The 14,944-nt window shown below is 37.8% G+C and overlaps 1 protein-coding gene across 1 annotated transcript in view; it reads left to right on the top strand.

Annotated features, from left to right (window-relative positions):
* LOC136826366 (mucin-2-like) overlaps positions 1 to 8,440 on the top strand; it is a 15,261-nt gene extending 6,821 nt beyond the window's left edge. Inside the window, exons 3-5 of the mRNA XM_067083623.1 lie at positions 89 to 514; positions 1,983 to 6,673; positions 7,529 to 8,440. Coding sequence (XP_066939724.1) covers positions 89 to 514; positions 1,983 to 6,673; positions 7,529 to 8,440 — 6,029 coding nt within the window. The remainder of the gene's footprint in view (positions 1 to 88; positions 515 to 1,982; positions 6,674 to 7,528) is intronic.
* Positions 8,441 to 14,944: the final 6,504 nt, after the last annotated feature.

Raw genomic sequence — 14,944 nt, 5'->3', positions numbered from 1 at the left:
GGTTCACAAGAAAGTACCAGGAAGTGTGAACGTCTATAACTTTTACACTGAAATAAAATCTGTTCTTCATAGCACATTTACATTCCAGGTCTTCAGAAGCTAGTCAGCCAATTTAGAAAGGCACTGAACATGTTTAAAAGCACTGCAGATGTCTTGCTAGAACTTAAGAAGTCAGGAAGGCGGAGAAGGAACGCCTTGACTTACAGTGTAAATGCGTCAATTTCTGGGAACTTGACAATATCTCCATACTGTGGACTGCAGGAGGCAATCACAAACACAACAGGAAACATCATTCACGGGTTAGCTACTTACTTCCAAAGTTTAGACGCAACCAGTTCACCTGATGAGGTTGAGTGTATGACTGACTTGCTAACGGAAATCAAGACACAGTTAGAAAACGGGTCAATCACTGTTGACTCGAGTGAGATTGACAGTCTCTTGGTCAAAATCAAAAGTACCGTCAGCACAATGGAGACTGCGATCACCAGTTTGGAAGCGCTGATGTCAGCTGCAGGTAACACAATGTGCACGATAAAAGATTCATGTCCTCATTTTGGAATTCCAATAATGAAAAACAGATCTTAAGAATAAGATGAAAGAGCATTCCTTAGATTCAGGACTCTAAACTTGACCCATGGGTAACAATTACGAATAAGTGCAACAATACTTTACCATTGTTACATTTTTCTTATGACAGTCACTGGCAGAGATTAAATACAGAAAACCGCCAAAGCTATACATTTGCACTCTTCATCAATTTACTGTTCTGGGAATGCTTGAAAAACAGAATTATTGGTCTTAGTCTCTATGTGTAGGTTAGGATTATTTTTCATTTACCGTTGTCAGACTTCAGATGTCCAGTGTAATGCTCCAAAAATTATATCTGGTATAAACGTCTGAGGCTCTTTGACACCCACCAGTTCAGTAGTTTCAAAATGGTCATTTAACATCATCAACACCATCTTTCCCTCTTGTCATGTCCACTTCCCTCTGAATCCTCGCAAGCAATTTCATCATAATTGCATTCATCCAGCTTTACCTCCTTAGCTAATGATAATTTGTACTTGTATCTGCCTTTAGACGTTAACAAGCTTGCAGTATTTTCAGGAAAATCCACGGAAAATGTATAAGCATTTGTTCAGGACTTTCCAGTGAGGGGCCAATAAAAATTGTTCATCTTCTTGGCTTCCTCACAATAAAAGTTTCATTGCCTTCTTACACATGTTTTGAAATAAGGATATGACACTTTCAATAAGAATAATAAATTACACAGATTTTGCACATAATTCCAGACAAGCCCCAAGTTTGCTCAGAGGAAAGGTCTTATTGCAAGTACTGTGGTCATACAACCACAGAAATGTATTTCTCTTGATATATATATGACCTAGCCCAGTCCATTGGCCCTTCATACCACAAAATGGTAAAGGACTAGGACCAACCATATGTACCAAACGAGGTCTGATATGAAAGCATCCAAAAATTATACACAACTGTGTCAAAGTTTCAATATAAAATTACCATTACTTCATAACTATCCACTTCTGCTTCCCAGTCAGTCAACACTGACTTAATCTGACTGCCACTTTCTTACTATTCATAAAACATTATTTTCTCCTGATTTTACTCTATTGAATTGGACAGGAAATTGCTAGGAAAGAGCAAAAATAAAAGAGACAGAGGACTATAAGTACTGGCAAAAAAAAATAAACCTTAGCTCAGACAATGGGAACATTTTGAAGCTTTTTTAACACCAGTGCTACAAAATCAAGGGCAAGAAGTCTATTATAATACTGACCCTTTCCAATCTAGGAATATAAGATTTTTTTATTAGTACATTTAGCAAATATTTACAGGACGTCTAAAATATCTCTTCATATGCGATGAAATACGAGTAAGCAGTTGATTAGAAATAGGTGAAATATTAAACGAATATTGAGATGAAATACAATACAATAACTACCTGCAATTTGTTTTCACAACAGCATCTACAACGCCAGATCCAACCACGAAAGCATCACCAACAACAGCTGAAATATATTTCAGCACAACACCGGCAAATGCCACAAACACACAAACAACAACCACAACAACTGAAGGTCCAACCATGATATCCTCAAAAACAACCATAACCACCAACGCAGTAACCACAGTAACTACAGGGCTAACCAAAAATGCAGAACAAACAACACCAGGGCCATCAACAAGAACACCTGGAGTCATTATTGCAGCAATTAAAGAAAATAGCACAACACCATCCACAAAATTTCCATCATCATTCACTACAACTTCATCGTCAACCATTCCACTTCCGTCACCAATTCCATCACCAAATACTATGACTCTAACTCCTACCAATATGGTGGCTCACATAACAACTACTTCACAGACTACTACAACTCCAACTCCTACCACAATTACTCCTTCAACAACTACAAATAATGTGGCTTCTACCACAACAACTACTTCACCAGCTAATACAACTCCAGTTCCAACCACAACAACTACTTCTCCAACTACTACAACTCTCGTTCCAACCAAAGCAACTACTTCACCAACTACTACAACTCTACTTCCAACCACAACTACTTCACCAACTACTAAGACTCTAGTTTCAACCAAAACAACTACAACTCTAGTTCAAAATACAACAACTACTTCTATAACTACTATAACTCTAGTTCCCAGTAAAACTACTTCACCAACTACTAAGACTCTGGTTCCAACCATAATTACTTCACCAACTACTACAAATCTAGTTCCAAATACAACAACTACTCCAACCACTACAACTCTACTTCAAACCACAATAACAACTTCCTCAGCTACTATAACTATAGTTCCAACCAAAACAACAACTCCAACTACTACAACAATAGATCCAACCACAACAACTACTTCTCCAACTACTACAACTCTAGATCAAAACACAACAACGACTTCTCAAAATACTATCAATCTAACTTCAGCCAAAACAACTACTACTCCATCTACTACAACAATAGTTCCAACCACCACAACAAATAATTCAACTATTACAACTCTACTTCCGACAACAATAACTACTTCTCCAACCACTAAAACTCTAGTTCCAACCACATTAACTACTTCTCCAAGTACTAAAACTCTGGTTCCAACCACAATAAGAACTTCTCCAACTACTAAACCCCTAGTTCCAACCACAATAAGAACTTCTCCAGTTACTACAACTCTAGTTCCAACAACAATTACTTCTCCAACTACTAAAACTTTAGTTACAACCACATCAAATACTTCTCCAACTACTACAAATCAAGTTCCACCCACAACAACTACTTCTCCAACTATTACAGCTCTAGTTCCAATCACAAAATCTAGTTCTCCATCTACTGCAAGTGTAGTTCCAACCACAACAACGACTTCTCAAACTACTAAAAGTCTAGTTCCAACCACAACTACTACTTCTCCAACTACTACAAATCTAGTTCCAACCACAACAACTACTTCTCCAACTATTACATCTCTAGTTCCAACCACAACAACTACTTCTCCAACTAATACAACTCTATTTCCAAACACAACAATTACTTCACCAAATTCTACAACTCTAGTCCCAACCACAATACCTACTTCTTCAACTACTACAACTGTAGTTCCAACCACAACAACTACTTCAGCAAATTCTTCAACTCTAGTTCCAACCACAATAACTACTTCTCCAACTACTACAACTCTAGTTCCAACCACAACAACTACTTCACCAAATACTGCAACTCTAGGTCCAACCACAACAACTACTTCGTCAAATTCTACAACTCTAGTTCCAACCACAATAACTATTTCTCCAACCACTGCAACTCTAGTTCCAACCACAACTACTACTCCACCAAATTCTACAACTCTAGTTCCAACCACAACAACTACTTCTCCAACTTCTACATCTCTAGTACCAACCACAACAACTACTTCTCCACCTACTACAAGTCTAGTTCCAACAACAACAACGACTTCTCCAACTTCTACATCTCTAGTTCCAACCACGACAACTACTTCTCCATCTACTACAAGTCTAGTTCCAACCACAACAACGACTTCTCAAACTACTACGACTCTAGTTCCAACTACAAATACTACTTCTCCAACTACTACAACTGTAGTTCCAACCACAAAAACTACATCAAATTCTACAACTCTACTTCCAACCACAACAACTACTTCTCCAACTACTGCAACTCTAGTTACAACCACAACAACTACTTCACCAATTTCTACAACTCTAGTTCAAACCACAATAACTACTTCTCCAACTACTATAACTCTAGTTCCAACCACAACAACTACTTCACCAAATACTACAACTCTAGTTCTAACCACAACTACTTCTCCAACTACTACAAGTCTAGTTCCAACCACAACAACTACGTCATCAAATTCTACAACTCTAGTTCCAACCTCAACAACTACTTCTCCAACTACTACAACGCTAGTTACAACCACAACAACTACTTTACCAAATTCTACAACTCTATTTCCAACCACTATTACTACTTCTCCAACTACTACAACTCTAATTCCAACTACAACAGCTACTTCACCAAATAATACAACTCTAGTTCCAACCACAACAACCACTTCTCCAACTTCTACATCTCTAGTCCCAACCACAAAAACTACTTCTCCATCTACTACAAGTCTAGTTCAAACCACAACAACGGCTTCTCAAACTACTACAAGTCTAGTTCCAACCACAACTACTACTTCTCCAACTACTACAACTTTAGTTCCAACCACAACTACTACTTCATCAAATTCTAAAACTCTAGTTCCAATCACAAGTACTATTTCTCCAACTACTACAACTATAGTTCTAACCACAACAACTACTTCATCAAATTCTACAACTTTAGTTCCAACCACAACAACTACTTCTCCAACTACTACAACTCTAGCTCCAACCACAACAACTACGTCACCAAATTCTAAAACTCTAGTTCCAATCACAATAACTACTTCTCCAACTACTACAACTCTACTTCCAACCAAAACAACTACTTCACCAAATTCTACAACTCTAGTTCCAACCACAATAAGTACTTCTCCAACTACTACAACTCTAGTTCCAACAACAACAACTAATTCACTAAATTCTACAACTTTAGTTCCAACCATAATAACTACTTTTCCAACTTCTACATCTCAAGGTCCAACCACAACTACTTCTCCATCTACTACAAATCTAGTTCCAACCACAACAACTGCTTCTCCAACTACTACAAGTCTACTCCTAACCACAGCTACTACTCCTCCAACTACTACAACTTTATTTCCAACCACAACAACTACTTCATCAAATTCTACAACTATAGTTCCAACCACAGTAACTACTTCTCCAGCTACTACAACTCTAGTTCCAACCACAACAACTACTTCTCCAACTATTACAACTGTAGTTCCAACCACAACAACCACTTCTCCAAGTACTACATCGAGAGTTCCAACCACAACAACTACTTCTCCAACTACTACATCCCTAGTTCCAACCATAGCAGTTACTTCAACTATTACAAGTTTAGTTCCAAGCACAACAACTACTTCTCCAACTACTACATCTCTAGTTCCAACCATAACTATTACTTCTCCAACTACTACATCTCTAGTTCCAACCACAACAACTACTTCTTCAGCTACTAGAACTCTAGTTACACACACAACAACAACTTCTCCAACTACTACAAGTCTAGTCCCAACCACAACTACTTCACCAACTATTACAACTCTAGTTCCAGTCACAGCAACTACTTCTTCAACTACTACATCTCTAGTTCCAACCACAAGTACTACTTTTCCAACTACTACAAGTCTAGTTCCAACCACAACGACTACTTCTCCAAATTCTACAACTCTAGTTCCAACCACAACAACTACTTCTCCAGCTACTGCAACTCTAGCTCCAACCACAAAACTAATTTCGCCAAATTCTACAACTCTAGTTCCAACCACAACAACTACTTCTTCAACTACTACAACTCTAGTCCCAACCACAACAACGGCTTCTCCAACTTCTACATCTCTAGTTCAAACCACAACAACTACTTCTCCATCTACTACAAGTCTAGTTCCAACCACAACAACGACTTCTCAAACTACTCCAAGTATAGTTCCAACCACAACTACTACTTCTCCAACTTCTACAACTCTAGTTACAACCACAATAACTACATCAAATTCTAAAATTCTAGTTCCAATCACAACAACTACTTCTCCAACTACTACAACTCTAGTTCCAACCACAACTACTACTTCATCAAATTCTACAACTCTAGTTCCAACCACAACAACTACTTCTCCAGCTACTGCAACTCTAGCTCCAACCACAAAAACTACTTCACCAAATTCTACAACTCTAGTTCCAACCACAACAACTACTTCTTCAACTACTACAACTCTAGTTTCAACCACAACAACGGCTTCTCCAACTTCTACATCTCTAGTTCAAACCACAACAACTACTTCTCCATCTACTACAAGTCTAGTTCCAACCACAACAACGGCTTCTCAAACTACTACAAGTCTAGCTCCAACCACAACTACTACTTCTCCAACTACTACAACTCTAGTTCCAACCACAACTACTACTTCATCAAATTCTAAAACTCTAGTTCCAATCACAAGTACTATTTCTCCAACTACTACAACTATAGTTCTAACCACAACAACTACTTCATCAAATTCTACAACTTTAGTTCCAACCACAACAACTACTTCTCCAACTACTACAACTCTAGCTCCAACCACAACAACTACGTCACCAAATTCTAAAACTCTAGTTCCAATCACAATAACTACTTCTCCAACTACTACAACTCTACTTCCAACCAAAACAACTACTTCACCAAATTCTACAACTCTAGTTCCAACCACAATAAGTACTTCTCCAACTACTACAACTCTAGTTCCAACAACAACAACTAATTCACTAAATTCTACAACTTTACTTCCAACCATAATAACTACTTTTCCAACTTCTACATCTCTAGGTCCAACCACAACTACTTCTCCATCTACTACAAATCTAGTTCCAACCACAACAACTGCTTCTCCAACTACTACAAGTCTACTCCTAACCACAGCTACTACTCCTCCAACTACTACAACTTTATTTCCAACCACAACAACTACTTCATCAAATTCTACAACTATACAACTCTAGTTCCAACCACAGTAAACTACTTCTCCAGCTACTACAACTCTAGTTCCAACCACAACAACTACTTCTCCAACTATTACAACTGTAGTTCCAACCACAACAACCACTTCTCCAAGTACTGCATCGAGAGTTCCAACCACAACAACTACTTCTCCAACTACTACATCCCTAGTTCCAACCATAGCAGTTACTTCAACTATTACAAGTTTAGTTCCAAGCACAACAACTACTTCTCCAACTACTACATCTCTAGTTCCAACCATAACTATTACTTCTCCAACTACTACATCTCTAGTTCCAACCACAACAACTACTTCTTTAGCTACTAGAACTCTAGTTACACACACAACAACAACTTCTCCAACTACTACAAGTCTAGTTCCAACCACAACTACTTCACCAACTATTACAACTCTAGTTCCAGTCACAGCAACTACTTCTTCAACTACTACATCTCTAGTTCCAACCACAAGTACTACTTTTCCAACTACTACAAGTCTAGTTCCAACCACAACGACTACTTCTCCAAATTCTACAACTCTAGTTCCAACCACAACAACTACTTCTCCAGCTACTGCAACTCTAGCTCCAACCACAAAACTAATTTCGCCAAATTCTACAACTCTAGTTCCAACCACAACAACTACTTCTTCAACTACTACAACTCTAGTCCCAACCACAACAACGGCTTCTCCAACTTCTACATCTCTAGTTCAAACCACAACAACTACTTCTCCATCTACTACAAGTCTAGTTCCAACCACAACAACGACTTCTCAAACTACTCCAAGTATAGTTCCAACCACAACTACTACTTCTCCAACTTCTACAACTCTAGTTCCAACCACAATAACTACATCAAATTCTAAAATTCTAGTTCCAACCACAACAACTACTTCTCCAACTACTACAACTCTAGTTCCAACCACAACTACTACTTCATCAAATTCTACAACTCTAGTTCCAACCACAACAACTACTTCTCCAGCTACTGCAAAATTCTCTAGCTCCAACCACAAAAACTACTTCACCAAATTCTACAACTCTAGTTCCAACCACAACAACTACTTCTTCAACTACTACAACTCTAGTTTCAACCACAACAACGGCCAACCACAACAACTCTCTCCAACTTCTACATCTCTAGTTCAAACCACAACAACTACTTCTCCATCTACTACAAGTCTAGTTCCAACCACAACAACGGCTTCTCTCAAACTACCAACCTCCAAGTCTAGCTCCAACCACAACTACTAACTTCTCCAACTACTACAACTCTAGTTCCAACCACAAATAACTACATCAAATTCTACAACTCTAGTTCCAACCACAACAACTACTTCTCCAACTACTACAACTCTAGTTCCAACCACAACTACTACTTCATCAAATTCCAACCACAACTCTACTTCTAACTACTACAACCTAGAACCAAAATAACTGCTTCTCCAGTTCCAACCACTACATCTATTCTAGTTCCAACCACAACAACTACTTCAAACTAGTACAAGTTAGCTCCAAACTAACACTACTACTCCACCAACTACCACAACTCTAGTTCCAACTCTGGTTCCAGTTCCAACCACAATAACTACTTCAACTACTACAACTCTAGTTCCAACCACAAAATTCAACTACTTCCACCACAAAACTACCAAATAACTCTAGTTCCAACCACAACTACTTCTACCAACTAACAACTACTACGACTCTAGTTCCAACCACAAAACTTCACTTCATCAACCATTCTAACAACTCTAGTTCCAAACAACTCAAAACTAGTAAAGTCCAACTACTACAACTCTAACTTCCAACCAACGAAAAACTACTTACCAAATTCAACAACTCTAGTTCCAACCACAATTACTACTTCTCCAACTACTACAACTCTAGTTCCAACCACAACAGCTACTTCACCAAATTCTACAACTCTAGTTCCAACCGCAACAACTACTTCTCCAACTTCTACATCTCTAGTTCCAACCACAACAACTACTTCTCCATCTACTACAAGTCTAGTTCCAACCACAACAACGACTTCTCAAACTAGTACAAGTCTAGTTCCATCCACAACTACTACTTCTCCAACTACTAAAACTTTAGTTCCAACCACAACAATTACTTCATCAAATTCTACAACTCTAGTTCCAACCACAAGTACCACATCTCCAACTACTACAACTATAGTTCTAACCACAACAACTACTACATCAAATTCTACATCTCTAGTTCCAACCACAACAACTACTTCTCCAACTACTACAACTCTAGTTCCAACCACAAAACAGAACACATACATCACCAAACAACTCTACAACTCTACAACTTAGTTCCAACCACAACAACTATTTCTCCAACTACACTAACTAAAACTCTAGTTCCAACCACAAATAACACAACAACTACTTCACAAAATTCTACAACTGTAGTTCCAACCACAATAACTACTTCTCCAACTACTACAACTCTAGTTCTAACCACAACAACTACTTCACCAAATTCTACAACTCTAGTTCCAATTACAACAACTACTTCTCCAACTTCTACATCTCTAGTTCCAACCACAACAACTACTTCACCAAATTCTACAACTCTAGTTCCAACAACAATAAGTACTTCTCCAACTACTATAACTCTAGTTCCAACCACAATAACTACTTCACCAAATTCTACAACTATACTTCCAACCACAATAACTACTTCTCCAACTACTACAACTCCAGTTCCGACCACAACTACTTCACCAAATTCTACAACTATAGTTCCAACGACAAATTCTACTAACTACTCTCCAACTACTACAACTTTAGTTCCAACCACAACAACTACTTCATCAAATTCTACAACTATAGTTCCAACCTCAATAACTACTTCTCCAAGTATTACAACTCTAGTTCCAACCACAACAACAACTTCACCAAATTCTACAACTCTAGTTCCAACCACAACAACTACTTCACCAACTACTACAACTCTAGTTCCAACCACAACAACTACTTCATCAAATTCTACAACTCTAGTTCCAACCTCAACAACTCCAACTACTACAACTCTACTTCCAACCACGAAAACTACTTCACAAAATTTTCCAACCAATAACTTCAACAACTCTAGTTCAACCACAAATAACTACTTCAAGTTCCAACCACAACAACTACTTCAACTTCTACATCTCTAGTTCCAACTCACAATCTACTACAAGCTAGTTCAACCAAATTCTCCAACTAACAAGACTAGTTCCAACCAACAACAACTAACTATTTCTCCAACTTACTTTACACATCTCTAGTTACAACTACACAAACAGCTACTTCTCCATCTACTACAAGTCTGGTTCAACAAACCACAACAACTACTACATCAAATTCCTACAACTCTAGTTCCAACTTCTACTTCCAAGTACTACAACTCTAGTTCCAACACAACTACTACTTCAAATTACTACAACTCTAGTTCCAACCACAACAACTATTTACTAAAACCACAACAACTACTTCAAAAATTCTACAACTGTAGTTCCAACCACAGCAACTACTTCTCCAACTACTACAACTCTAGTTCCTAACCACAACGACTACTTCAATAGTACTACAACCCTAGTTCCAACCAAACAACTACTACTCCAACTCTAGTTCCAACCACAACAACTACAACCACAACTACTATCACCAACTACTACAACTCTAGTTCCAAATCCATAACAACTACTTCTCCAACTTCTAGTTCCAATTACTTCAGTACAACTAGCCAACCACAACAACTACCAACAACTCTAGTTCCAACCACAACAACTACTTCTCCAACTACCCTACTACAACCTAGTTCCAACCACAACAACTATTCTCCAACTACTACAACTCTAGTTCCAACCACAACAGCTACTTCTACAACTCCATTCTACAAAGTCTAGTTCCAACCACAACAACGACTACTTCAAGTCAAGTTCCAACTCTCTACAACTCTAAACTACTACAAAATTCTACAACTAGCTCCAACTACACAAGTTCCAACAACTACTACCACAAAAAACTACTTCACTCCAACTAAAACAACACTTTTCCAAATTCAACTTTTAGTCTACTCTTCAAACTACAACTCTAGTTCTCTAGTTCCAACCACAACAACTACTTCACCAAATTCTACAACTCTAGTTCCAACAACACAATAACTTCTCCAACTACTACAACTCTAGTTCCACCACCACAACTACTTGTCCAACTTCTACATCTCCAACTCTACAACTATTACAATCTAGTTCCAACCACAAACGACTTCTCTCCAACTACTACAACTTAGTTCCAACCACAACAACTACTTCTCAAATACTACAACTCTAGTTCCAACCACAACAACTACAAACCACAACACAACAGCTACTTCATCAAACAAATCCCAGTTCCAACCACAAAAATAATTCAACTATTGCAACTCTAGTTCCAATCATAAAAAGAACTTTCTCCAACTACTACAACTCTAGTTCCAACCACAACAACTACTTCACCACAATTACAAACTATAGTTCCAACTACAACAACTACTGGTTCCAACCACAATAAACTACTTCTCCAACTACTAACAACTCTAGTTCCAACCACAAACAACTACTTCTCCAACTACTACAACTCTACTTCCAACCCACTACAACTGTACTACATCAGTTCCAACCACAAAAAACAACTACAACTAACTACTTCTCCAACTACTACAACTCTGGTTCCAACCACAATAACTACTTCACCAAATTCTACAACCACAAAAACTCTTTTCCAAATTCTACATTTATAGGTCCAACCACATTCTCCATCTACTACAAACTACAACTTCTCCAACTACTACAACTCTAGTTCCAACCACAACAACTACTTCATCAAATTCTTCTAGTTCCAACAACAATAACTACTACAACTCTAGTTCAACTCTGGTTCCAACCACAAACTCAACCACAAAACTAACTTCCATCAAACTCTACCAAATTCTACAAAATACTACTATACTAACTCAACCACAACTAACTCTACTAACTACTTCACTACTAAATCCAACTACTACAACTCTAGTTCCAACCACAACACTTCTCAAATTTACAACTCTAGTTCCAACCACAAAAACTACTTGTCCAACCACTACAACTCTATTCCAACCACAACAACTATTTTCCAACTACTACAAGACTTTGTTCCAACCACAACTACTACTTCACAACTTCATCCAACTACTAAAACTCTAGTTCCAACCACAACAACTACTTCTACTCAAAACAACTTCTTCCAACAAAAACTACTTCCAACTACTGGTTCCAACCACAATAACTTGTTCCAACTACTCACATTCTAGCTCCAATACAACTACTTCTCTAACTACTACAACTCTAGTTCCAACCAAACTACTTCTCCAACCACTACAACTTTAGTTCCAACCACAACAACTACTTCTCCAAATAGTACAACTCTAGTTCCAACAACAACAACTACTTCCTCCAACTACTACAACTAGTTCAACAACTATTTCATCAACAACTCTTGTTCCAAACTAGTTCCAACCAAACAAATAAACCAACTATTCCAACCACAACTAACTACTTCAAGTTCCAACCACAACAAGAACTACTTCTCCAAATCTCTACAACTCTAGTTCAACAACCACAAACAGCTACAACTACTTAGTTCCAATCCACAACAACTATTTCTCCAACTACTACAACTCTAGTTAAGACCACAACTACAACTCCAGTACTACAACTTTTAGTTCCAACCACAACAACTACTCTAGTTCCAACAATAACAACACAACAACTACTTCTAGTTCCAACCACAAAAAACTACTTCACCAAACTCCAAACCACAACAACTTCTTCCAAAACCACAACTACTACAACTACAAGTCTAGTTCCAACCACAACAACTACTTCATAGTTCCAACCAAAACTACTTCCTCCAACTACTCTAACTTTATAGTTCCAACCACAACAACTACTTCCATCTACTACAACTAGTTCCAACTACAACTACTTCTCCAACTACTACAACTCATAGTTCCAACAACTACTACTTCAACTCTACTTCAACCACAAACAACTCCAACAACTCCAAACTCTTCAACACAACTACTACTTCCAACTACTACAACTCTTGTTCCAACCATAACAACTACGACTCTTCCAACCAAATTCTACAACCCAACCACAACAACTACTTCTCCAAATTACAACACTACTTCCAACCACAACAACTACTTCAAAAATTCTACAACTACTAGTTCCAACAACAACTACTTCTCAAACCACTAAAACCCTGGTTCCAACCAAAAACAACAACTAACTACTTCTTGTTCCAACCACTACAGCTAACAACAACTTCACCAAGTACTTTTAAATCCATTCCAACTACTTTGTTCCAACCACAACAACTTCTCCCAACACAACAACTACTTCTTCAACCACACAACTGTATTCCACCACAACAGCTATTCTGCAACTACTACAACTCTAGTTCCAACCACAAAATACTTCACCAAATTTACAACCTAGTTCCAACCAAAACAACTTACTACAAATCTAGTTCCAAACAGCTAAAACAACTATTTCTAACCAAAACAACTACTTCTAAATACTACAACTCTAGTTCCAGCCACAAAACTACTTCTCCAACTCTTTGTTCCAATCACAAATAACTCTACTACAACTTTCCAACCAGTTCTCCAACTGCAACCAGTTCCAACCACAACTACTAACAACTTACCAAACAACAACTTCTCCAACTACTACAACTCTAGTTCCAACCACAACTACTACACTAACTTCTACAACCTCTAGTTCCAACCACAACAACTTCCTCCAACTACTACAACTCTAGTTAACAACGACTTCTCAAAAATACTATAAATCTAAGTTCCAACCCAAACAACTACTACAACTACTAGTTCCAACCACAAATGCTTCAACTAATTACAACGCTACTCAACAACAACATTAACTACTTTTCCAAATTGAAACTTGGTTCCAACCACAACAGAACTTCCACAACAACAACTACAACAAGCTTCCAACCACAACAACTACTTCTCCAAATACTACAAACCAAGTTCCAACACAACTACTTCTCCAAATACTACAACTCTAGTTCCAACCACAACGACTTACAAAAGCTACATCTCTAGTTCACCACAAAACTTCTAACCACAACACTAAATACTACAACTGGTTCCAACCACAACAGCAACTACACCAAATTATACAACTATTCCAACTAAAGTTTCTCAACTACTACAACTCAAACTACTAGTTCAATCCAAAACAACTATTTTCAACTACTCTCAAAACAACTACAACTACTACTTCCATCCACAACCACAACTACTTGCTTTAGTTCCAACCAACAACTACTTCTCCAACTACTACAACTCTAGTTCCAACCACAACTAATTGTTCCAACCATAACAACTGGTTCCAGCTACCATCCACAACTCTTCTCCAACTACTACAAACACTAGTTCCAAATCACAACAACTACTTCTAATTCCAACCAACTACTACAACTCTAGTTCCAACCACAACTAAACTAACAACTCTAGTTCCAACCACTTACTTCTAACTCCAACTACTAGTTCCAACCACAACTACTAACTACTCAAATTCTAGTTCCACAACAAAATGCTAAACTACTACTTCACATCAAATTCTACAACTCTAGTTCCAGCCAAACAAACTACACAACTCTAGTACTGCTTCTCCAACTACTCTAGTTCAACTCTAAAACTTTAGTT

The sequence above is a fragment of the Macrobrachium rosenbergii genome, chromosome 40 (genome assembly GCF_040412425.1).
Source record: "Macrobrachium rosenbergii isolate ZJJX-2024 chromosome 40, ASM4041242v1, whole genome shotgun sequence".
In the NCBI taxonomy this organism is placed as follows: domain Eukaryota; kingdom Metazoa; phylum Arthropoda; class Malacostraca; order Decapoda; family Palaemonidae; genus Macrobrachium; species Macrobrachium rosenbergii.
Note: the sequence above shows the minus strand (reverse complement) of the source record. Positions and strands in the feature narration are given on the sequence as shown.